The sequence below is a fragment of the Myripristis murdjan genome, chromosome 4, assembly GCF_902150065.1.
Source record: "Myripristis murdjan chromosome 4, fMyrMur1.1, whole genome shotgun sequence".
NCBI classification, from domain to species: Eukaryota; Metazoa; Chordata; class Actinopteri; order Holocentriformes; family Holocentridae; genus Myripristis; species Myripristis murdjan.
The window spans coordinates 28,892,131-28,919,017 of NC_043983.1; the positions used below are offsets into that span (position 1 = coordinate 28,892,131).

The 26,887-nt window shown below is 40.1% G+C and overlaps 1 protein-coding gene across 1 annotated transcript in view; it reads left to right on the forward strand.

Moving 5' to 3' along the window:
* Positions 1-26,887, forward strand: part of brinp3a.2 (bone morphogenetic protein/retinoic acid inducible neural-specific 3a, tandem duplicate 2) — a 43,876-nt gene that overhangs the window by 11,887 nt on the left and 5,102 nt on the right. The window contains exons 2-7 of the mRNA XM_030048753.1: positions 1,036-1,390; positions 13,857-14,047; positions 17,718-17,908; positions 23,675-23,780; positions 24,043-24,279; positions 26,545-26,767. Of these exons, the coding sequence (XP_029904613.1) occupies positions 1,173-1,390; positions 13,857-14,047; positions 17,718-17,908; positions 23,675-23,780; positions 24,043-24,279; positions 26,545-26,767 (1,166 nt within the window). The 5' untranslated portion in view covers positions 1,036-1,172. The remainder of the gene's footprint in view (positions 1-1,035; positions 1,391-13,856; positions 14,048-17,717; positions 17,909-23,674; positions 23,781-24,042; positions 24,280-26,544; positions 26,768-26,887) is intronic.

Below are 26,887 nucleotides of genomic sequence, written 5' to 3' on the forward strand. Positions count from 1 at the left end.
ACCCACACACGTGCGGTCATATGGCTGGGTTCACTTGACAGATTGTCATCAGAATACTGTAATGGGACTCACCGCTACCCACCACTTGCACCACCATGACACACTCACACACACACAGCAAAGCAGTGTGTCACCATGGGGGGAAATGATTGACAGGCCTTGAGATGGTGATGAAGACTAATGTGAGCCCTGAACAACAGTTGGAATAGCTGGTAGCCTAATAAAGCAAAGGCACTGAAGCCTTTTATTTTAGCAACAAATGTGTTTTTTTTTTCTCTTTTCCTTGGGAGTGAGAGTACAAATGGTAACAGATCTATTGTTGCGACGTTGTGCAGCAAAGCCCACACTGAAGAGTGATGAATATAATTTTGAAAAAAAAAAAAGAAAAAGAAAAAAGCAGCACAGCACAGTCATTATTCTTTAATTAAAAGAAGGAAACTGGCAATAGGGACCACAACTGGTTCTAGTTTTAAAGCTGCACTTGGCAGGATTTTTATGTCAAAACACGCTTGTCCTATCAGTGGGGCTGCAACGTAGTCTCCCATCTCTACTAATTGAGACGCATAAATTTCCCCAAATCAAAACTCAAAAGCAAAATACAAAACTGTCATGAATCAAGAGAACGCTCTGTCCAGAGAAAGTTGGGCTCACCGATAATGAATGAGACACATTGTGAAAATGTTTTGTTGCTTCCACTACCCCCACGATATGCTAAGAAGAACAAATTGAAGCTTGAGGATTGTGCAGTTTACTAATGTCAGATTAAATTATTTCTGGGTAATTAAGTCCTTAAAAGTTTGAAAAATTCAGCTATCTCTCACTGCCACTTGAAGCCACCACGGTGCAAAGTGGCCCATAGTGCAGCTTTAAATATTCTGATGATTTTTCTTACTTTCTTTCTTTTGTTTCTCTCTGTCTGCATTTGTGCTTGTCTATGTGTTCTGTGTGTGTGGGTGTGTGCCTGCATCCTCATCCATGTGTTCCTGTGATCCTTCCTCTGTGTCTGTATGTCCACCCACCATGTCTGATGCTCAGGTGCTCGGGGGGCGTTGAGGTTATGCAGGTCCCCCCGTCGTCCCAGTGGAGGAGGTTAGCTGACGAGCTGACAACCAGTGGCTTTGGCTTTGGCTGCTGAACCCCTCCTCATCCCTCCCTCGCTCCCTCCATCTCTGATGGCTCTATGGGGCGTCCTCAGCCTCAGCCTTCACTGCTGGGTGTGTTTACGGTCAGCAACAACAGCAGCAGCCACAGCCAGCCAACCCAATGACAAGCCTGGGGGTCCGCTGGACTGGCTCCTGTCTGATAAAGGGCCCTTCCACCACTCCCCGGAGTACATCGACTTTGTGGAGAAGAACCGGCAAGGCTTCTCCACCAGATACAAGATATATAGGTGAGTCACAGACGTAAAAAGAAAAGTATGCACTTCTGCACCATGTGGGCACTGGATCAGAGTGCTCCGAGTCTGCATTTAAGTAGCAACTGTGTCTCACACCATCATGGTCCACTGGAGAATTGACTGTGTGCAAATAATAGCTAAATATAACAACCAGGCAAGAACAAACTTGGACAAGAATGATGTGGTGTGCCTGTAGATCCATTCAGTAATAAGAGAATAGTCTGAGGTGAATAGTCTTTTTTTGTATAGTATATCACACAAAACAACTTGTCTTTAGCTCAGACCTGTACTTTCTGTAAGTCACTGTGAGCGGTTAATCTAAACAAACTGCTGCTGTGTTGTTGTTGTTTGGTTTTTTTTTTTTTTTTTTTTTTTTTTTGTTTTGTTACTTAGCTAACAAGCCAGAACAATCTAGTTTAGCAAAGCCACTGATGTCAATGTTAAAATACAACTAACCGCAAGTAACACTAGCGTGCACTTGATATGCTGGCAATTGTGCTAATTAGATGTGTTTACAATAAGGTGGTGAGCTGCCTAGATACTACACCGGTTAATTGGCTAAAAGCTGACGAGCTTTTAAAAATAGTGTTAGATTTTCATTACATTTACATTTATACATAACGCTGACATACTGTCATTGACACTGTTACCCATGTGCTAAAGACCTATAATTCAGCTGCCAGAGGGTGTGTGCTCGGTGACAGAAAACACTTTTCATGTAAATACAAAAAATATGAGAAGTGCAAAAATGTCTGCGCACTGGAAGTAAGATCAGTTTACCTAAAACAAACATTAACCAACATGGCTGTCACTGAGTTTAAAGGTTGCATGTTTTACATGAGGGGGAAAAAATAACTTAGACAGTATTGTGAACATAGCAAACATGGTGAATACAGTGAAGATTTCACAGAAGGCAATGAGCAGGAGGTCGCCAAATTTAACATGAACCTAAATTATCATAATTTTCGCATTGTAATATCATGATAAAGATAAAGAGTTTTTTTTTGTTTGTTTTTTTAATTGACATCTTAAAGATGTTTAGATGTAAATTTCACAGCACAAATACAGGTGGTCTTTATAGATGACTGAAGACTTCCACTTTCATTCAGGGTGTTGTATTTAAAGTTTTCAAACACGGGTGTAGGTTATCACATCCACATCATTATTCAAGATCAAAATGTTTGCTGGGAAATGTTCTGAGAAGCATTTTCAGAAACTGAATGCAATGATCTGGTCACAAGCTCTTTTAATGTCTAGTGCAGCTGAAACGTGGGTCATTTGGTAAATTTTGGCACAGAAATATTAACACACAGAGGAAATTAGTGCATCTCTCTGACACTACGAAAGCTTTTTGGTGGTTTGAAAATAGCACCGCTGTACATTCTTATTAAAACAGTTGTAGGTACCAGCAATCTATTGATTTAGGTAGAAATCGGTTCTTCTTCACTAATGTTCATCATGTTTTTGTCCCTGTGTGCGCTTCAGTGGTGCAAATCACAAGCTGAGGTTCATGTCGAATTTGTGCCAGTCCCTTACCTGGCTGCTATTAAAGTGCTGCAGTGGAAAATATATTAGAAGAAATAAACTGTACCTCATTTGAATCAGGTGAGGTGTATAAATTGACTGAAATGAGGAACGTAGAGAGTGAACCGCTTTCATCTGTCAGGGTCAAGTTAACCTGCAAACTGGCAACTACACTACATCAGCTGTAATATCTTGGTTAAGGAGCAGACTGTGAGTGAATGGCACAATCATTCCAAGGATAATGCTTCCTAGTAAAGTCTGCTGTACGGTTATCTGACCAGCACTGTCCAGTAATGCTTTCGTAGCCATAAAATAAGAGTGAATTTAATGCCAGTATATTTGTTTCCCCCTACAAAATAAATGTATGCACAAATTTATTCTAATGTGGTCATGTACTGCATGCAAGATGAAATTGAAATAATGAAGGAACTGCAACACATCAACATATGGTAATGCTTAAAGTAGGCAATTCTCAAAACGATCCTGTCATAACCTTGTTCCTGATTGGCTCGTGGCTGTGCATGATTTGGCCTGGGTTGTCATGCGGAATCAGCTGCTCAGCCAATAATCACATGGTATGTGGCACATGTCTGGACAGGTTTGATTTATGAGTCATGATGTATTACATGCAGGAATATTGCTATCAGCTTGCTGCACGTCACATTTTACTGCCTTTTTTTTCTTTCACCGAACCCTCAGGCAGAATGCAGAGCATGTCACCTGATCAGGTGGTCAAGTGAAATATGTTGATTAGTGCCGGGCAAAATGATGATTTGTCATGACGGCAACACAGTCTGAGGTATCAGCTTGTGACCAAATTAGTGGGGATTGTGTCATAAATCATATCCATCGTCTTTTAACGGGATGTTGCCCAGGCCTCTGGAAGTGGACAGACAGGGTTCCTGATATCTATGGATCGACACAGAGATGCTTTATGGCTTTGGTGATCAGCCGCCGCGTTGGAACGTTTTAATATTTCCTACTCTGGCCAAAGCAGTGGTCCACCGGAGCTGAGCTGCATGGGCGGCAAGATTAATAGTCTTATCATGTGGCCAAGTGATTAGTGAGCTCTTAATACTTATTACTCTGCATTATCACCAACTCCCCTGAGAGACTTCTGTCAGCTTTAAGGTTGTGTTTGAGGCCCTCTAGATTACCACAATGCATCCATGATTAATAGTGATGGTATTAAAGGGAGAAACTAACCAAAAAGTAAATAGTCTGTAAATCTTCCTAAATTCAGCGCAATGCAATTGAATCCAGAACCCATTCAATTCCACAAACCTTTAAAGAAAAGGCATGGACACTGCCTTGGGATACATTCTATTGTTTTGGGAAATTATATCTCTGTGTTATCGAGGACCTTTAAACCCATGAAGACGCCGTACTCGTGCTTTAATACCAAAAATGAGCGTGAGGCTTTGTGGAAGTGCAGCTGGGGGGTCAATATGCCATCAGATTTGTATCATTTGTATCTTGTAACATGTGTAAATCTAATTCTGCCCACCGCCATAGGGCATTTGTAGTCATGTGTTGTAGATCTGATTAATCATCAGTTTATCTGAAGGAGATTTCAGCTCCTTCATTCCCCAGCTGATTGCCTTCTTCTCTTCTATGAAGACTACAGTAATGAAAGGGTACTTAGCTCACTAACTAATGTGTGCAAATGAACCATTAGCACACATAGCCCACAGCATATTACATACATAGAGGCACTGCTTATACAACAGTGAGCTTTATTAGGGAATGCCAGAGCATGTGTTGTCTTACCATTATTAAAAGATTTAACCGCATATTTTGCTGTATAGGCAGCTGCATCACAATATTGCAGCAGTCCGTTAATAAACGAAGAATTCAGAAGTAAGTTTTGCCATTGTTTGATGTTCTTGAAACTCATTTGCATGTGAAGAGGATTATGGGAGATTAAACTTGCAGCTAAGCTGTGAAAAATTACGGTTAAATTTTCACAATAATATGACTTTTACTTTGTTTTATTAATTATATACTGCTTAGTGTGGAGCAGGGCTGATTTGGGCAAAGTGACTTTTACCATACAATGGCAAAGTTTCCTAGCTGCCTGCAGGTAAAGTGGATGAAACAGCAACATGGTAGAAAAGTGCAGACGCATTTCTACAGTAATATCATTATTATTTTATCAGCCTGATGAGTAAACCATGCTGGCTTTACATTACAGTATCTGCACATGAAACACCACATACGCATTTACAAACACTACATAAACACATAACAATCTGTTTCTCTTGGACTCTTGGAACAAGTCGGATGTGCCCACGCTTTGAGTTTAACTTGATCAAAGAAACCTGCTTACTCTTTGATATAAGAGCCACTTAAAGTACAATGAGCAGGAGCAGCTTTCCTAAACCACAGGGGAGTCTGAGCGGGGTTCAGGTGAGTGTTGTAGTGCACACTCCCTCAGCGCTGCTTCTCAACACTCTCCTGCTCCATTCTTACTGATGTTCTCTGTCTGTTCTCCTCTCCTGAAATCCCCTCAGAGGTTTCCGCACCTCCAAATTGCTCCTTCTAGTAAATAGACTGGCGATGGAGCAGCAATAAATAATCTTTTTTTTTTTTTTTTTTTTTTTTTTTTTTGGTCATTTTTTCAGCAGCTTTTCCACAACCCTTGACTTATTTAAAACATCAAATCTCCAGCTGGTCTAAAATCACTCTCTTAATTCTCCAAGAAATTACTCAGGCAGCACTCCACTTTGGCTTGACATCAACTCTACCCTGGATACAGCTTTTGTATTTTTGTCTCCACTCATTTTGAATTTGTTATCGCCGCAAGCGAATGCTGTTGTGATTTCTTTGGAGTTGGGTTGTCTAGTTAACTTTTTTTTTTTTTTTTTTTTTTTTGATTCAATAAAGATTAGGAAAGTGCCAAAAAAAAAAAAAAAAGAGGTGATGTTACTAAGCAGGCAAGCCTCAGGCAGTTTCATTTCTTATTTCCAAGTTTTGGCTCTATAACCTGATACCATCGCAAACACCAGGGAAATTCATTCTACATTTAGAGGTTAAATTAATTACTGTTTCTTACTCTGACTGTCAGTAATACAAGCATGGGCTATGATATTATTGATTATATTTATTACGAAAGTTTATGAGGGATTACAAATTTGGAACAGATCGTTGTTTCATTGCTTTACTGTTACTGACATGAAAACTTGAGCAGCTTTTTCGGATTCAAAAGACTCAACTATCTGCAAGACCATAAGCAAGTGGATCTGTGATGTCAAAAATAATAATTAAAAAAAAAGACAAAAAAGCAATCTTTAACACCCTGTGACATTATATTGTTTCTCCAGTCTATTTGAATACAGTAGCATTCGTTAAAACCATTTGACTTCTGTGATTGATTAAATCAGTGTCAGTGGCCAGCACTGGAGGCATGGACAGATACTTCTTATGGTCATGTTTATTTGTTTTAAATTATATTTACAGACAGTCTATTTTTTTTGGTCAAAGTCACATAATTTCTTTGGAAAACAGGGCATAGGTGATTGGAAGTGACAATATTATTTTCATGGACTGGTTCTCCCTCTGTGCAGTTTGGATCTCTGTTAAATCCTAATAAATGTTCAATGACAGGAGAAGATGAATTACCAGAAGTGGTGCTTCTAGTTACAGTGTTGTGAACTTAGCACAGCAAAGACGGGGTAATGAATTTGCACCACCTCACCCTTCTCTTCAGCTTCCTACCTCTTTTACTGATTGAATTTGAGAGAATTTTTAACAAGTCCTCTGATGCAAACCAAAGAGGATGTGTGTTTTCATCAACGTGTGTGTGTGTGTGTGTGTGTGTGTGTGTGTGTGTGTGTTTTGGGGATTCACTGGAGAGTATATCCCATTGCTACCAATGTAAACACAATGTGGGCCTTCCGCCTTAGCCACCTGTCACCTGTAAACATTGCCAAAGGAACGCTGCCATATTCACCGCGGTGAAGGCAGGAGCGGTGACACGTATTTGGCTAACTTGTGGGCATATTGCATTTATGTAATGCGAGTTATTACAATTATGGGCTGAGATTCTGTTACAAATATCATTTAACCATGCTAATGAAATATTGTTAAGCATGTGCCAGTAAAGAAAAATGTGGATAGAGTTAAAAAAAATGTCTAAATACTTGGGATGCACCTGAATCCGAATCCATATTCGGCACATAACGAATAATGGCTTTCTGCCAAATAAATTACCCTTCCGGTCATTCTTCTTAAAGTTTGGCTTTAAATAATACATGCATTTATTTTCATCTGAGTTTACTTGCAAAAGATAATGCTACTTTACCTACTTTGATATACAGCCCTTTATTTTGAAGTAGCATTACCCTGGAAACTACATCTTTTCTTGCACAGTGGATGGAGGCTAAAATAATAGACAAATGTGAATAATATTATAGTTCTTTTGATTTACAGAATACATAATTGTTGGATTGGGTTTCCTAAACCTATATAGTTTTAATAAGCAAAAATTTCAGTCATTTTGTATTTATTTGTGGTTAAAATCCAACGATTAAAGAAATATAATAAATCACTTTGGTTTTAAACCATGCCTACTTTTTTTTTTTTCCCCAAATCCAAATCTGAATTATAGTGGCCCAAAGCAAATACAAATACAAATACAAATAGTGGTGCCTCCCACACCCCTACCAAACACCGTAGCTATGATGTATCTGCGAGAAAACAAACAGGTGTTTTAGTTTTTTGGATTCAATTCAGCGACGCAAAAGAAACTTGTCCACACTTTGCTTATGATAATATCCAACGAGTTGAACTGATGGAACTGATGTACCTCGGCAGAAAGCAAAGAAATTGATAATAATAATGACTTTGCAGGTTGTAGGAGAACTGCAGCCCCAAAAATCAGCTCCATGGTGAAACCCATTTCATTTCCTTCTCTCCCTCTAGGACGAACCATTTGGCCTATCGGGGGTTTAAGATAAGACAGGGCTAGCTTATCACAGTCAATGATAACTGAAGAAACGAACGACAGCGGGGATTTGCGAATACTCTTTCTATACCTGTTCTCTGCCCTCTCCTTCTCTCCCTCCCTCCCTCTCTCTCTCTCTCTCCCTCTCCCTCTCCCTCTCTCTCTCCCCGCTCTCCCTATGCATTCCTCTCTTTCTCTCTACGTGCTGTGGCTTTGAACTAGCGCTTTCACATTGCAAAGTGGGACTCGAGAGACACAGTGTCCCATTTGAAGAGGTCATTTATTTGTACGGCATGAAATGAGGTAAAGATTAATAGCTACACTAGATGTATCTGAGCAAGAGATTAGTCAAGGGCTTTGTCCAAATAGTACGGAGTCAGCAAAAAGGTCAGCGGACACCACATATCCATTAAACATCATTATGTTTAAAACACATACATTGTTACTCACGAACACTGCGTGGTTTGTGTTTTGTGCCTGTAAAACGAACGCCTGCATGCTCTGGAAATGTTTGCCCACCGCCTCTTTGTCACCTCTGTGTGCAGCGGTTTGAGTTCACAGGGATTTACGCTTTGAGTGTATCATTCAAACATCTGGGTGTTAGGGCTTTCCTCATTACTCCTGGTTTAATGTGATATATACCCTTTCAGAAGGCCACACTCCCTCCATCCATCATCAGCACCCAAGGTTGTCCAACTCGTTCTGATTACAGCAGTCAAGCTATTACTACAGAGAGAGAAAGCTGCAACATTTGACTGATCTTACCTTGGAGAATTCACTGTAAAGGGAGGCCATGCAAATCTTGCGCGTGTTTTTGTTTTCTTCCTGAGCGCCCGATAAAAAATGTTCAGCTCAGCAGTCATTCCAAAGCATAAATCCATCGCTGTTATTTTTTTTTTATTTTTTTTTTTTATACATCGGCTCTGCAAGCGTTTGATGTACAAATGAAAAGGTTAGATCTCTTTGGTGTTTGTGAGGCACGAGTGGCGCGGTGCCTCGATGAACTTTTTGCGGTGAACATTGTGGTCTCTGAAAAAGCAAAGGGCTATCTGAGAAACATTTTCCCGTTCCTTTTTTCTCATAAAAGTGTGATTATGTGAGTAAATTGGGGGCAGTGCCAGAGCGGTGGCAAAAATTGGCACCAGCCTCTTGTAGCCTCCCCGAGAAATTTCAAAGTAATCACAACTGATCTGATGTTATAATTGCAGCCGTGATATTGGTCTGTCACTTCATAACTGTCCCTTTATAAATTCTGCTCCATGCCCATTTTTGTTGGAGTGAGACGCCCTGCAAAAATAAATGCCCCGGCCTGAAATCAGCCCTTTACTTATTTAAAACATCAAAAATAATAATGGTCTCCAATCAGTCTCTTAATTTTGAAAGTTGATTGCAATTTGTTAAAGTCATGGGCAACAGAAATTGATTATTCCTCTATAGTTAATCTTTGTAGCTTTCTTTTTTATTATTTAATAAAGATCATGAATGCGTAGAAATGAGGCAATGTTACTAAAGGGAGGAAAGTCTAAGAAGTGCTCGGGTGGTCTTTATCCTGATTTCACCTTATCACCACTGAATAACCCCCCCAAACACCATAAAATGATTCTTAATTTCCATTTTAAAATACAAACTCTCCCTCTCGGTGCTGGCAAAAGAGTGGCGGGCTGTGTTGCCCTGATGAAAAAGTTCATGATAGATAAGAAATTGATTGACAGCCTTTTCCCTTTGCTAAACCAAGACTGCATGAACAGTTTCACTACTAGACTGTTAAAACACGATTGGAGCTATATATATTTTTTTTCAAATGATGCTGTATTCCCTCAGTGTATTTTTTATGTATTATTTTTAAATATTAACTGAATATGGAGTCTCAGATTATGCATTTTTGTTAATATGCAGAGAACATGAATGTTAAGCGCTTTTATTTCTATTTTTATGTTGAACATTATATGTTCATGTTTAATGTCACTAATGGTTTTCATGCCAGTGCTAATGTTAATGTTTTATAGGCCAATGTTCATAAAAAGTGTGAATAAGATGAATATTTGGAAGCAGCTTGACCACCAACAATAATTTACTGAACACGTACTGTTAGATTATGAATTTTTGTTAATATGCAGAGGACATTAACATCATGCACTTTATTTCTAATTTTATGTTGAGGGAACATTGTATTATGTATGTTCATGTTTAATGTGACTAATGTTTTTCATGACAGTGCTAATGTTAATGTTTTATAGGCTAATGTTAATAAAAAGTGTGAATAAGATATGTATTTGGAAGCAGCTTGACCATAAATGCCACTTAAGCAATTATTTACTGAACATGCACTGTTAGATTATGCATTTTGTTGATAGAAAAGAGGTAAAGACATTGGACATTATTTTTTCATTTTGAGGTAACATGATTGTTTTCATTTTTTTTTTTTTTTTTTCACTTTGAAAAATTACAATGAGGGAACAAAGGCCCAGGAATATAAACAAGCCTCATCAAAACAAGCTAGCATTAAATCAGTGTTTGGTACATCCCAGGGGCTTTGGTCTCCTTCATTCAGCCAAATTTGAAATGAAAAAAGCCAAACTCCTTTCTGATTATACAAATACACAAAACTCTCCCAAACTCTACAGAATATATATGCAAATAGCTTTTATTTATAATCAGCCAGCTGACATTTTATTGGTCTAACAAGTACATCTTAGTGATTTTGCATTTGCTATTCCAAAATGTGCAACAAAATATGTGTTTGACAGGATAAGACAAAAAGGTCGGATTCATAGTGAGAATTCAGAAGGAGTTATATTGCCTTCAACAGGAAGTGACAGAGAGTGTGGCTTGTAACTTTGGCTTTAATGTGCAGTTTCCTCGTGTAGTGTCAGCCTCCCATTTAGCTGGGGTCATGCCTTCCACCTCTGTGTCTGTCAGTCCCAGCTGAGCACTGTAAGGATGAATTCTGAAAAGAAACCCACTGGAAAGCCATACCTGTCCTGTTTTTATTACCAGGGCTTTGTGTGATAGCTTTTTTTTTTTTTTTTTTTTTTTTTTGCATACATTTTGAAGAGGCAAAAGCTTTGCTGCTATCTGAAATGTCTTCAAACAGTACACCTGTGCTTTGAATTATAGCAAAATACAAAAGTATTCATCTCCTCAAGAATATACCATGTGTGGATATAGCCTGGTCAAAATTCAGAAGGTCATTTTTTTTTTTTTTTTTTTTTTTTTTTAAAGTCCCTTCCTTTGTCTTGCTGCTCATCAAGGTTAACCTGCAACATCTGCTCACCTAGAAATATGAGTTGTGTACTCTTTGCCGAGCCTACAGCAGCAGCCGAGATTGGGAATACTCTGCCGGATGCCTGTTGTGAATGCATATTTTAGGTGTAAGCATGCCGCAGTGACCTTGTGTTTTTGATCCGCTGCTGCCTTAGTCATATGGAGTTTAGCTGTTGCTTCTTTTATCCTCTTTGTTGTGACAGCAGGCCTGCCATGGTCAGAGTACAAGTTGTAGCCTCTGCTGCCCGGGGCAAGCGGCCCCACTTACGCTGAGTTTAGCTGAAGTTTTCTTTGGGAGGTACAAGGCTAAATGGCCTGTTCCTGTAGCTAACTGCATGTTTTGGCAACTCCTAGCAGAATATCTGTGTGTGTTTGCGTGTCTGCATACAGGCACGTGGCTACGGTTGTGTGTTAGCGATGAATCTGCAGAAAACAAAGGACAAGAATCGATGCAAGATGAATTAGCACCGACTGTGGCAAAGGTGGCAAATTCATGCTTAAGCATTCACACACCTACCTATTTAGTTCATGTTTTACTGTCTCAGTCCGTCATTAATATCATTTTGTTAACATCGCCGTTAATAGTTTTACAACCATTTGCTGGGTAATGTTCCCATTTTTAATTTTTTTTTTCAATCTGGCACATATCCTGTAGGCCCAGGAGCTATCTCAACTCTTATATTTGATTTGAGAGAAGTGCAGCTTAGTTTCCATTAAGCTATAGCTGTTGCTGCTGTAGCTTTATCTTCACTGTTGCTCCTTTGGCAATTGAGTTTAAGCTCATGAAACGTCTTTCAAAGCTGCGCCGTAAATCAGCAATTAGAGACTCCCATCAAAAACAAAGGGATTAGAGTGTTACTTTTTGTAGCTATCAAAAGAGCTAATTTTTGCAATATGTAGACTGCGCAGACACACAGTGTTTTTGTCCTCCAGATAGTCTTTCAACTTCTCAGTGCAACAACAAGATAACTGGCGAGACATAAAAATTTGTTGACCTATTTCCAGATATAATTGTGATTTCTTCAAATGTACAAAATGCACATGCACATGTCTGCATTGAGCTTGATCATCGAGAGTATAAAATAAAATGCATGATGTCATTATCATAAAAAAATAATTAAAGATTTCTTTTTCGCTATTTGATATTTGACAGTTGTATATACAACTCCTTGTGCAAAAACATACTGGTGGAGGCATGTACCAGTCTGTACTTGTAACACATTACCCAAGGCCTAAAGATTTCACTGCTTTGCCAACTGTAAAGCCCAGCAAACATAAAACACTTATTTCCATACAGTCACAGTGCATGAGCCAGTCTCAGCAATGCAGACTGAGGAATTGCAAGTGAAAGATTGGGGGACCCAATGGGCAATTCGACCACACAAGGGATCTGTGAAGGACGCTTCACAGGGAAGATGGAAATCTTTCAGCACACAACTGTGACTTCTGAAAAGCAGAAAAATATCCTTTCTAATGTTGGATATGATTCAAAACACTGCCAAATATGAAATCAGTTCCAAGAGCTGCACCCCAGGCATGCTTTCTACAAAAATACTTGCAAAAATACATGCAGAGTGCAGGGCTGGTCTTTATTGACTGAACAACGGAATCTGTCTGTTTTGCTACAGTTTTGGCGTTAAAATACAGCATTTCACTTATCTGCCTATTCTTTCTTCACATATGTCTTGTGTATTAGCTTTTCTATATGAAGCAGAAAGTCACACTGGACAGAGGAGCTGTGAGAGGGAGATAGGCAGGCAGAAAGTCCTCTGCCTTTTATAGTGTACAAAGCTTTGTACAGATTCCTTATTTCTGGTTCCATTTTCATATTCCCTGCAGCTACAGTAGATGATGCTGGTAAAACATGTACAGTTTGCCCCGACTCCTAGCATTATCATTTTCAAGCTGTCAGATGCAATTAAATATGAACATGTTCTGAGATACTATAATCAATGAAGTACAAGGGATTAATATAAACAAAGTGTAAGCTGCACTTGTCGTTGGGGTCAGACATATTACTTGTCAGTGGAAAACAGAAGAACATGATAAGGCAACAAAGGCTGATGAGTCTTTTGTTCAGCCTGCTTTCAAAAATTTCATCGCATTTTTTGCTCTGGCTTTGTTTCCTTTCTCATTATGGAACACATTGGATGTGCCGGTCATGGGGCTATTTCTTCTACTTTTTTTCCCCCTCTTTCAGTGCACATCTTTGTCATGATGGGTTATTAAGGAAAACATCTGTCAGCTGTGCGCTGGGAGCAAATTCCTGTCTTGGGCTACAATCACGGTTCCAAACAGAACCAGGTTGTTGTTTGGATGTGTTTTATCTCCTCTCACAAGCTTTCTCTCTCTCAGTCTCTCCCTCTCTCTGTCTCTCTCTCTCTCTGTTCTTTTTTTCTCTTTGCCTCCCTCAATACAATTTCAATTGAATGGGTGCTTGATTGGCATGACCCAGGGATTCCATACATTGCCAAAGCAGGAAGTGTCAAAATGAATTACATTCACAATTGTCTCTTTTTCCCTCTCTGCTCTTCTCCACTCATTTCCTTCCACAGTCAGAGCTTTAGGCAAGTCATGCTGCCATGCAACGCCGTGTCCGCCCCTACAGACTCACCTCATTTTCCTTACTAGACACACATTAATAAAACTACGCTATCAACCTTATTTACGCAATTCCCCCCTTTCAAAGGTGCTTTCCATTTTCTTTCCTCTCTTGATTCTTTCCAGGGAGTTTGGGAGATGGAAGGTGAACAACTTGGCGGTGGAGAGGAGAGATTTCCTGGAGTCTCCGTTACCTCTGACACCTGAGTTTATCAGGAACATACGACTCCTGGGCCGCAGACCCACTACCCAGATGATCACCGACAATCTGATTAGGAAGTATGGGACTCACTTCCTGTTGTCAGCTACACTGGGAGGTAAACAAACACACAAACTGGCTCTCTATATATTTATTATGTTACCTAGGTGTCTTCATTATGGTATGCATGAACCCCAATGCATTCACTAATTGTGCCCCCTGAAATAAATTGACCAAACTTACATTACTGCCTGGTAATTCTTGGGAGGTAATTATGCATTTGGGAATGACTTCCCTCCCACACAGATGAAAGATGTCATAGGCTGCAGGAAAGCATGCATTTTCTCTTGATGAAGTTTGCTAAAAAAAAAAAAAAAAAAAAAAAAATGTTGTTAAAAGTCACTCTCCCTGGCATTCGTGCTGCAAACAGATGGACATTTTAAAATAACTCAATCACAATAAGTGGCTGCACAACACATCACACAGGCTCGGTGGAATGATAGGTCAATGACAGCCCAGAAATCAGTCCTGCACAGATGTAGGAATGTATGTAAAATCCTGGGTGCTGTAAACAAACTCACACACTCCCAATCGTGAGCACAACATATGTGGCAGGGGTGTGAATCTTTGGCTTAGCAACAATTGAATTGATTCAATTCACGATTCACTAACAGGCGATTGGATTGTAAGGTTTTTTTTTCGGATGATTCAATTTGATTCAACTATGTAAGCCACCATTCGATTAATTGATTCAACTGAGTAACTTTTTCACCTTATCTTTACTTTACTATTAACCCCTGAATTATGATTTTCCCTTAAATTTCCCTTTAAAGTCAGAAAAAAAATCCTATATTGTATAGCAAGGTCACAGTCATATTCTGTTTGCTGGTTGTCGTGCAGAAGAGCTACCTCACACTTATAATGTGAGAAATATTCAAAGCCAAGATGTCATTGCTTTATGTCTGTAGCATTATAATAAAACAGAGAATATCTGGAATTGCTGTGCATCATTTTATGCACATTTCCCTGGAGTTCAGCAGGGCATATTTAGTATCTTTAGAAACACTGGGCTCTCCACCAGAATTCACAGCCCTGAAAGTTTGAACAAAGAACAAAATATAAAAACAAATATGAAAAGTCAAAGTTTAAAAATGAAATTGTGTTAACAGTTATTTTATAAAGCAAATAAAATGAATTTTAGTCGCTCATTTTCTTCAGCGGGCGCCTCATTCAGCTCTCTGGTTTGTAGATGTACATTATGCACGCTGCAGTGAATGAAACGGGCAGTAATCCAGTCGTAACATAACCCACTGCTGAGCAACATGTCCAGCCATCACCTGTGATATCCACTCGGTCAGCTTCACAGAGCCATCTCCTCACTGCTTTTTTTTTTTTTTTTTCATACGTTTGGGACATCTGTCAAACTTCTCTTTGAAGGACTAGCAGCCGCGTGAAATCCTGCACGCCGCACCACTTTTGTCTTGGTTGCCGTTTTTTCTTGCAGAAGCCAACAGTTTCCCTGACTTTTGGATTTTAGATGTGGCGGAGCTGGAAATGTGTCCACTGTGTCAAGTCAGCCACGCTGCTGTGTAGTTGTTATTGTTGTGGTTAAAGCCTTGTGTTGCAGGAAATGGGGTTCGTGCTGAAACCTGCATCCTGTTGTATTTGCCCTGTGTGAGTTTGGTGTGTTTTTCTAAGAACTGAGAGCAAATTGATTCAAAGTACATGCTTAATGGTCCTTGGAGTGAAAAAAAAAAAAAAAAACCCTACCTATGCAAGTCTGGCAAAGCAGATTTCCTCTTATAGAGCAACACTTGTCAATTACTTTAGACTTGACTCCTGGCTTGTGAAAGGTCGCATTGTGCATGGCTCCATATAATATAACCCCACCTGCTGCCTGAGTGAATGCAGCACACACACACTGGCACGCGGCCAGCTCTTAGTGGTATGAAGATAGGAGAATGAGGAGTTTGTCTTGGGTTTTTGCCAAGGAAATGCCATTGGGGTTAAAATGAATTGCTTTTGTGTTGAGAAGCATATGGACTTCATGAAATGAATAAATAGAATGCGATATTAAGAGCTTGTCCTTCAACATCAGAGGAAGAAAAACAAAATTGTCCTGGGATGTTAACACTACATGAGCGCTACAAAGTCCGGTATCTTTACTTTAAAGCTTTTGAGGTAAAGAGAGTTTGCTGTGCCACAGCCTCCCTGCACAGGTCAAGTATTGATTGCCACCCCCATCAGTGGCTATTGTTCCAGGGTGACCTGGTAATTAAAAAGATCATCCTTTTGGAGAGGAAGAGGGTTGATCCTCTGTGCCAAAGTGTCCGTGAGCAAAATACATAACCCCAGGGCCGCCCCTCCAGGAGGCCCTGTGTTTCTACCCATCAAGCAAAAGGCAATCATGTACGTGTCTCTGAGGAACAGGCAAAGAAAACTATTCTGTATCACTGATTGTTAAAAAAAAAGTAATCACAATGCATGTCTTGGTGCTTTGTGCTGTGGCACTTTTCACCTCCATCTTGTCCATTTATGCCCCATATTCGGACACCTCGGCGTGCACTGACACACTTACACCCCTTGTCAACAATTATAAAGTAGGGAAACTTAATTAATTTGGGGGGTGATTTGCTCTGAAAATATAATTTCTTTGCCCACACCATTATATGGGTCAGTGCCACTCACATGCTGCCAGCTGATTTGGCTAATGTTATTCAACTTAATAGACACTGTGGAATTGCCAAAATGATTTAAATATGGTGCAAACACAACATAATCCCCAACCTCAACTGCTGGAAAATAATCACAATATTTCTGAAGCAAACAGGATTTTGAAAACAGGGTGAGGTGTTGCAGCTTACACAGGCTAATATCTTTTCTAATATCTTAATGTAATGCAAGCTGGTGTAGCTGTTGGTTTATTGTTGTAATGTTGGCGACAGTAAGTTTATTTATAAGCTGAGTCTAGGCCTATTAGTGAGCACTGAGAGAGATCAGTTTTAGATGTCCTGATTTACATTTTTGATAGATACTCTCCAGCCAATCAGGGTTCAGGCATTTGTTTTGGCCCATAGCTAGTCCTGAAAGGTCTTTTGTTTTCGGCTGCAAACACCTGGTGCGTTGTAGATCTTTCCTGGGTAGAGGCCACTGGGTAAAATAATCTTTACTGTCTGAAAGAGGAATTTTGCCTTGGGCGCACACCAAATGCTGTTTAAAAACACATAACCTATGAGGAAATACAGAGTACAAAAACCACAAAAAAAGACTACAGTAAGTAGGGTAAAAACATACACTGGTCGAACTGGCATTTAAGAATGAGTTTCTGGCAGCAGCAACAATGTTTGTTAAGTTTAATAAATAAATGAAGAGCTGCGTAGTTTAGCCTGAGCATCGATAGCTACCATGGCTGAGCAGACAAAGAAAAGTGTGCCATGCACCCAGAGGAATGCTTATCAACAGAAAGAAAGAAAGAAAGAAAGAAAGTAAGAAAAAAGTTACCACAGTACCGCCCACATTGTTTGATTGACAGGTGATTTCTGGGAAGGGCAATGCAGAAACACCACAGTGACGAGCACGTAGCGGGGAAGATGCATGCCAAGGAAGACAACAAGACAAGTATATGCCAGGATACCACTTACAATCCTGATAGACACAACAAAAGAGACAGGTTGCACTCGGAAGCCCGGGCTGTACACAAGTCCTCAGCATGTGCACGCCACTAGTATCTTGTTCAAAAACCGCCACGGAAAATCCTCGTAACATTTGCTCAATCTGTGTCTGTGCAGGAGAAGAGGCCTTAACGATATTTGTTGACAAAAGGAAACTGAGTAAGAAAGCAGAGGTGAGTGATTACTCGGGTAACTCCTCCACTGTGACTCTGGAAGCTCTGCACCAGCTGGCTGCCTCCTACTTCATTGACAGGGAGAGCACCCTGCGCAAGCTGCACCACATCCAGATCGCCTCCACTGCCATCAAGGTAATGCTGTTGTTGTGTTCTTCGCTGTATAATTTTCAGGGACACGCTCACAAACTAAGACATTAATTGTCAAGGACTCCATCTACTATAGGATTCTGTAGCTGCTTAATCATCCGGAGGCTTTTTTCTATGGCAGATCATGACTAATTCACTCAGAAAAAAAGTAGCAAATACAGCTTATTGACTTATTAACTCCTATCCTTTTATTTGAATACAAATAACTTGAACAGAATCCAAGTTCCACACAATGAATGTGTTCAGTAATACAAGAGTCTTACAAGAGTCACTGATATTATCAAATCATAAGCAAAAGGACTATCAAAATCAAATTCATCATCATGAAGCGTGCAGAGCCTTTTTCATGGTCAGGGCCTTAATGACAACAGAGCCACCTGTAGTGTGAATATGAGGATAAACAACAGTAGATATGTTGAATTTAACACAGATTTGCTTTTTTTTTTTGGACTTTGTGTCCTGTCACAGAAATCGTAAGCTAATAGGACACACACAGAGACAAATTATTCATGTCTGTAATGCCACAAGTTTGTCATATTTTGCCTTCACTGTTGCCATCCTTCTGAAAAACAAATCTGGCAAACAGAACAAGCATCATAGTAAAGACAGCTGGTGATCAGCACAATTGTCAAGCACTATGCAAATGCAAAGAAATCATGAAAAATTCGAGCCTGCATGTTTTGCATCTTTAGCCTTGAAGTTATAACTACTTATTAACTACTTATTAACTTATTTTTATTCAGTAATTTTGTAGCTATCCTAATGTTTTTCGAATGTCACTATTATTAGCTGAGTCTGAATCCTATGGAATTGCATTATAGCTTATGTATTCTAATTATATATTGTTTTCTGATATAACACTTACTAGAAAAAAGCATCTCCATTTCTTCTTCCTGTATTTGAGCCAGCCCTGACAAACATGGTCCCCTCACTGTCATTCTCTCTCACCTGTTGTTTTTATCTAACAGGATAAAGATAAAGACATGCTCCCTCTGGCTGCTGCTCTCACCTGTCTTTCATTTCTCTTCTCCTTTCTTTTGAGGGCATTTTTCAGCGCTGTGCATGCAACAGGCGATAGTGAGGCAGATTCCTTTTGCCCGTGGCACTGACTTTTAACAAACATCCGGATGAATCAGTGTGGCTTATGAGTAACAGTTTGACAACATTACAAAGGGAATTGAAAAGCTACAGCGAAAATACACAAGGAAATGTGATTGCTGGCTGATCAATAGGGGAGTTTGGCCAAATGCTATTTCAAGAATTCTCACTGATTTGTGGTGATTTGTAATTTATATCAATTTTTGTTTTCTGCAAAGAATATGGTCGGAAATAATGGAAACTCTCATTGTTAAAACCTTTGACACTCGCACACATTAATGCCATGAAGATAAGCTTAGGCAGGGTGTCTCAGTGCCAAAAAAGCCAGAGGGCATGTCCTGTCTCAGTAGACAGAATAGCCATCTCTTTCCTTCCTCTTCAGCGATTTTCTGTCTTCTATCTCTTCCGCCCATCATCTGTCCTTTTTGCGCAAAGATGGTTTAAGTCCAAAGTCGAATTCTCTTACTTTCTCTCTACACTCTTAAACCAACTCAAATTCTCAGTTATCCCTTATTTGGAGGTAGCTTCATTGTAACAGATGTATGGCTACTATCACAGAGGAAGAACAGTAAAAATTGTGTACTAAACACTGGCATGATGACAGTTTCACAAAATACCCCTCTGGCTTTGTGTTGCAAACTTGAGATTTTATAGATCTTCCTAGTGTTATACAAAATAGGGTTCTGTTTGCAGTCTAATCACAACCACTTTTTTTTTTTTTTTATAACCAAATGAAGCTGCAGCAGAGGCAAATGTCCCCATCTGAGATACTGTAGTGGCATCGACCAGTCAAATGAACACTGGTGTTAAGCCGCGTCTGCCCACAGGAAGTGACGAATCAAAGCTTAGGCAAAGCACACACATATCAGAGTGCAATTAGCTGGCACTGAGTTACATGTTCCTGTATATTGAAGTTCAGATTTTTCATACACTTACCTCTCTCTGCCTCAAAACTCTTTGAAATCTTTCCCTTCCTTGAATATGAATAAAACATCACTACCATTGAATGCAACAGCTGAGAGTGAGCAATATGACATGGTATGATGTGATTCTTTAAATATTGCTTGGTATAGAAACAGCTCTACAAATGTACAAATGAACAAAAGTACAGTGAGTGTAGCTATCACATTAATTGCCTTATATTTGTGCAAATCTTAAAATCTTTGATTATGTATGCGGCGAGGTGTTGTTTTTGCGATGGTGATTATGAAAGGACGATGACACTAGTGATGAAAATGACGCTCGCTGTCAGCCCACTCATGAGACATGATCTGCAGCAGTCATGACCACGTCGACTCTGAACGAAGATCCAAAGTGCGCACATATGCTGGCGGAAGAAAAATTAATCTGGTGAAACACAGCTCATGACAGGTTTCTGCCTCCGGTTGTCACCTTCGGAAAGCGTGGGTTAATAGGGTGACTGAGGAGAAGATGACCCCCCTCCGCTGTCTTTTTCATCCCCCAGAACATGCTGGTAGTTGGCGTGTGAAGTGCGGCTCTCTCTGTTGTAGCAGAGCATGAATCAGACTCCCTCAACTTATATCAAAGCTCTGTCCTCTGACTACCTGCCGTTCAGGGACGGTTAGACATTTCGCAACTAAGGTGGGCGCATCTGAGCCGGAGAAACAGATGCTTTGTCTGTTTCACTTCTGGGGAATTAGGGTTTTTTGTAGCTACAGAGAGGGGGAGAGGAAAAGAGAGAGTTGGCTTTCATGCTCCAAAGGCAGTCATCTGGCGTAACTGACAGGTAGGAACTGGGAAGAGGAAAGGTTCACTTCCATCAGCGGAGGAGAGTGAGTCAGACGAGCGACAGATTCCTCCACCCTCGTGCATCATTTCCACAGGGCGTTGACCCACACAGTAGCGGAACAGACACAACTAAGCGCTCCTCTTCACGAATTTGAAATTGAACAAGTTTAGGAGTGAGAGACGGTTGGTGAGGCAAAGGCCCTCCTGCTGTCTCCATGCAGAGGGGAAATTGAAGCTCATTTTGGAGGAAAAGCCTGTTACTCTTGTGCTGTGCTGGGGAATGGCTGTGGAAATCTGGGCTCTCTTAAAGAAGTCACGGTGCAGTGCAGAGTCTGTGATCAGAGCAGGTTGTTTGCACAATGAGTAATGACTCAAGCTGTTTGAGAGTGGCAGGGATCATTTTTGTTATGATTTGACAATTTCCCAGACTAAATCGATTGTGATATCCCCACCTGACTCTGACCATATTTGCTAGTGTGTCTACACAGAATGATGAACAAGGAGGCAAACTTGAACAAGGAAACTGCAGGAATCGAGCAGGATTCTCTTGTTTTCTCATTTTATTTTCAACCGAGGGAGAGCGTCTTTATTGTATTGTGTTCTCATTGTAGCAGACTAATGGATTTTTATGTTTCTACCCCTATGACTCAATCGATTTCTTTGTCTATTATCACAGAGCAGACATAGTGTTCCCATATACAGCTGACTTCATGCATGATCAAAGTCAAGCCAAACTTTATTTGCACAGCACATTTAAGAAAATTAATATGCATAACTGAACTATGTGTAATTGCAGATGGTTGATTTAATTGAGGACGTTTACACTCATCTGATAAAAACATGGAATAAGGATCTAATTTGATGGTGGGTCTATGTGGTTCTCATCATCAGCCCAGCTCACAGATAAATTACATGCATATATGATTTGCCAGTTCGGCTCCTCACTTCAGTCATCACTCAGCAATTTTGCATAGTGCACCTTACACAATTAAAAGGCTAATTGATTAAAATAACTAGTGCAAGCTTGCCATTTAAATACACAGAGAAAATAAATATGGGCATGTATCACACGGAGAGAAGCCCCTCAGAAATTTAGCACAGATGCCCACACACCAATATATACAAGGCTAGAGCCGAGTAAAAAAGCTTGAGAGAAAAGTTTTAAGCCTGCTTTTGAAAAGAGGTTAGAGTTGGAGCACATCTCAGCTCCCCTGCAAGGCTGTTCCAACCACTTCGACCATAATAGCTGAAAACCAAATAATTTGTTTGTCGGTTTCTGTGCTTAAGGGTTTTTGCGATGCCGAAGACCCCAGCTTTTAGACACACTCATCCTCTTTGTGACTAGGGTCAAACCCTGCCTCCTCCTGTGGTACACTGTCTCCCACTTCTGTTTGAATATGCCAGTGAAATACTTTCAGCGCTCCAGCACCTTTAACAAAAGTTCACATCTAGATGATGGACCTCAACCCCCCCTCCCAAAAACCAGCAGAGGTAAGAAGAAAAAAGAAAGACAAAGACACACATGTTCAGCATAGAATTTCAGCCTTTGCCTCAGTCCCTCAAACAGCCTTGCACCGGGATACAGGTGGCCAATAATGTCCCATTAAGTATTTTTTAATATACCAGAATGTATCTACAATGAATAGCAGCTGCTATACAAAGCGGAAATTGAATGCTCTGCTCATCAGTCAATGTTTGCCATATGGCATATCATATGGCATATCAAATAATGCCTTATATAGATTCAATATTCAAGTGCTCTGAAACCTAGGGGTGTATCTCATTTCCTCACATTCGTATCAGTGGTAAAAATCCTTTCATGAGGGAAACAAAGGATTTATAATACGATGTAAATATTATAGAAGAATTGCACTCAAATGATCTCCATTTTCCTTTTTCCATTTGTGGGGCATATTTGTTTTTCCTTTCTCAAATCCCTTTGTTCTGGATTAGGACTTGATTAAGGTGCCCCTCGCAGAGTTTTCACTTCCCCGCAGCTCTAGCCTCATATGAGCTCCCAAGCCAGAAGCCCTCTATGATTGTGTTACTGATCGACTGACCCTCATTGTCTTGCCTCATCCATCTGTCACTTTACACCAACTGTCCTCTGACAAGCCTGACCAGGACAAATCACTGAACAAAATATGGTGTCCTGCAACCACAAAGAGAGAAAAATGGGAATCAGTTAGGTGCTCTCCACCATGTCGCAGCAAGAAAAAGGAGGGGGTTGAAATGAGATCTCTTATTGCAAATGAAGTGAAAAAGGATGCTTTGCTGGAGCTGCTTTGCAGCAAAGGTCAATGGGAATGTCATCAGTCAATGACTAGACGGAAAAAAAGAGACCTGATGTACAGTTTTGGAGGCCTCCTTTAATGCTTTTGCGCTATTGGGGTGAGGAAAAAACTTGCCAATAGCCATTTTTCTTTTGTGCTAAAGATGTATTCAAAAAAGACTGAAGTATAGTTAAGACAAATAATTAATTTAAATAAAACACAAAGAGGGTGCAATGTATCATTTCATTGAAACATGCTTAATTAGCAGTATTCTTCATCCAGAAATGGTGGAAGTGTGGTGAAGTGGAGCAAAATGCTGCACGCTTAGTGAAATTTATGAGAGTCTGAATGTGCTTACCATCATTTTCAGTTTCTTTCATGTTACTAGCTTTTCCTGAAGTAGAAATGCTTAAATAAAAACAGAATTTGTTTACACATTGCAAAGTCAATTTTTTTTCCTCATCTTATTGGGATCCTCTCAAGCCACTTTTGTGTTGTTGAACATTAGGAGTGCCCTTTAGGTGTTTTTGTGTAAAGAAATAAACCCTGACCTTGCACTTGCTATGAGCTTGTGCTAAAATAGATGCTGTAGAGAATTCATAAATGAGCTCTTTTATTTGTTGTTGCCCAGGTGACAGAGACCCGAACAGGTCCTCTCGGATGCAGTAACTATGACAACCTTGACTCTGTTAGCTCAGTGCTGGTCCAGAGCCCTGAAAATAAGGTCCAGCTTCAAGGTTTGTGTTATCATCTTTTATTGCAATTGAGTGTCATGACACGGTGTTTTTTTTGTTTAGATCAGCTTTTACTCACAAGCTATGTAAACCACAGAGTGGCATCAATAACGAGCTGACATGTATGGAAGGCTAGTTAAAAACTTTTAAAGATTTTATCGAGTAAATTACATGCTCTGCCAGAACTATACTGCCATTAAACTTCCACTGTCACTCCATAAGTTCACAGTTTGATTATGGTACTAAACCCGGCTTGGTTTTACAGGCTTGCAGGTTATTCTGCCAGACTATCTGCGAGAAAGTTTTGTTCAAGCTGCTCTCAGCTACATAGCCTGTAACGGAGAGGGAGAATTTGTCTGCAGGGACAATGACTGCTGGTGCAACTGTGACCCCAAATTCCCAGAGTGCAACTGTCCCTATATGGACATCCAAGCCATGGAGGACAGCTTGCAGAGAATCACAGAGACATGGGGAATGCTCTACAAAGAGTTTGAGGAATCAGGTGAGAAAGCCTCCTTGAAAAGTTTTCTGATGGATTCGTGCTTATTTCATAGATTGCAAACCCTCCATTCATGCCTTAGCCTAAATCCAGGAGCATAAAAGTTTAAGAAGATGAATCATTCATATGAAAGGAGGTGCGAATGAATTTAAGTGTTTTATCATAATCTGCACTGTTAAATCTGAGTAAGGATCCTAAGTGTGGACTCCTCCCTCCTCTATGATTTATAGGTGAAGTCCTGTAAACTCTAATAGCTGGTCATGAATCCTGAGTCCTGGCACGCTATCTGCATATAGCAAATTAACAGTGTGACAAGACCAGATTAAAAAAATCAACAGCTTTCGGCTGAGGTAGTTTACAATATGTCTGGAGCAGATTAATCAGCTATAAAACCCATTTATTGCCAGTCCGGCTTTTCACATCACCGGAGAAACAGAGTTTGAATGGAAGCACTTAGCATAATGTTTGGTTATTATTGCTGTGCTCGGTCACCCTGTCTTGGCGATTATTACTCAGGTGAAATCAAAATGGATGTTTTTTTTTTTTTTTTTCCGCTCCTCAAATTTGGCTGAAATATCCCTAAGTGCAATTACTTTCAAAGTTTATGTTTTAATAGCTGAGTGAGAAGTGAGGGCGAGAGTGTGCCCAGAATGCAGAAATCCTCAAGTGTCATAAACGTGTCCTTCAGTGAGGGATATCAAAGATTTCTAGCACTCTGCCCCAACAGCAGAGGAGGACGCCAGGAGCTGGTGTAACTATGGCCACATATGGAGATTAACAATGGTGGCTCCGACCGGCGCAATTGTTAGCCTTGAGTGTAATGGTGACAGAACAGAACACAGTTGAAAGCCAAATGCATTTTCTTGTCAAACTCATGCCTATTGTTTCAGGGTAGACTGCTTCCTCAGCTCATCACCATATTTCAGAAACAGAATAAAGCTGTCCACCAAGCGGGATTTTACTCTGTCTGTCCTGCTCAGATTAAACACAATGTGTGAATGTCATACATGATGATGAGAGATGTGATAATTCCAATGCCAAAATACTGTTGGCAACGATGATGAATGTGACAAACTGGCCAACACTGACCTTGTGAGACAGGTCAGTGTTGCATGAAGAACCTTATCTTTCACAGAAATGATAATGACAATGGCAATGATGGTTATGATGATGATACCACTACTAATATTATTATTAGGAGTGATAGTATATAGATAAAAATAGACATTAGTAGCTATATTATTGAAAGTATTACAGGGAGCATTTTCAAACAACCATATATCATTCTAAAATTAATTGTCATGTCATGGTATAATTGCTTTTTAACAAAAAAGAAGTGATTAGTTACCTCTATATTCCAACCAGAGGAATAGCGCTAATATTTCTTAAAATTAAGACCACATTTCCCATAAACCCTATTGATTCCTTGCAACAAGGATATTGCTACTTTCTCCCTCTTCCCCTCCCTTGCATTTGCTTTGAATGACAAGAAGGATAAGAGCCATTAACAGCCCTAGACTACAGTATTAAAAGGAGGTAAGCTACCATGAAATTGAAACTATGCCATTAGAATGGTAAAGCTGTGTATTTCGGGCAAAGTTAAAAGGGCTCCTATTTTGTGCCATAAAGCAATTTTTGCCCTGAGGTGCCCAAAGTCAACTTTAGCTGATGGACTGGTATAGGAAGCCTGTCTTCTCAGCAGCAGCATTGACAAATTAATTGTGATCCCTTGGCATAATTATGAATTATAATGATCTTGTTACCATGCTTGTGATGACTGGTGACCTCATGTTAGCAGTATCCACCACATTTCTCCTAAAAGCTGTTTCTGTCATCAAGAGGACATTGCTATTTGTCTCCTCTCCCTCTCCCTGGCTTTTGTTTTCTCTTTGGCTTTACTGAAGAGGATAATCATGTTGGAAGTGATTTTTTTTTTTTTTTTTTTTTTTAGGCCTACAACTCGTACCACCATCTGCCAATACTGAAAAGTGTGTGAGCTGGAAAAATAGCACCCTCTTCCTGTGTTGTGCTATAAAGCAATTTCCCTTTGTATGCAAATCAATCCTGCAGATTTTCTGTCAAGTCCAAACTGAAGGCACGCCGTGTAAAATGCAGTGTAGAGGACGAAAGAGGCTGCCACTCTTCTCTGCAGTGGTCTTGTTTGTTTGCAGTAATTACACTTATGTCTTGAAATTAATGTGTTAACGATTTATTGATGTGAAAATGCTACACATTGCATCTTTAATTTGTTTTATGCTGTTGCAATAGATGAGTTCAGGACCTTCTTTGCAAGGCTGCCGCAGAACATTTTCCTGAATGTGTCGACCATCCAGCACTTGTGGTCACTGGACAGCCTGTTCCAGTGGCGATATGAGCAGCTGGAGAACAGCATGCGTGTCCTCTTCAGACGGGCCCAGAGAGTTGTTTTCAAGCTGTTCAGTCTCAGCAAAAGGTGCCACAGACAGCCACACATCCGCCTACCCAGAGAACGGTGAGGACAGCCCAAAATTACTCACACGTACAGAACAACACACACACGCGCCCGCACACACACACACTTATTTTCTTTCTCTCTCCATTATCTTTATCTGCATCTACATCCAATACTCTG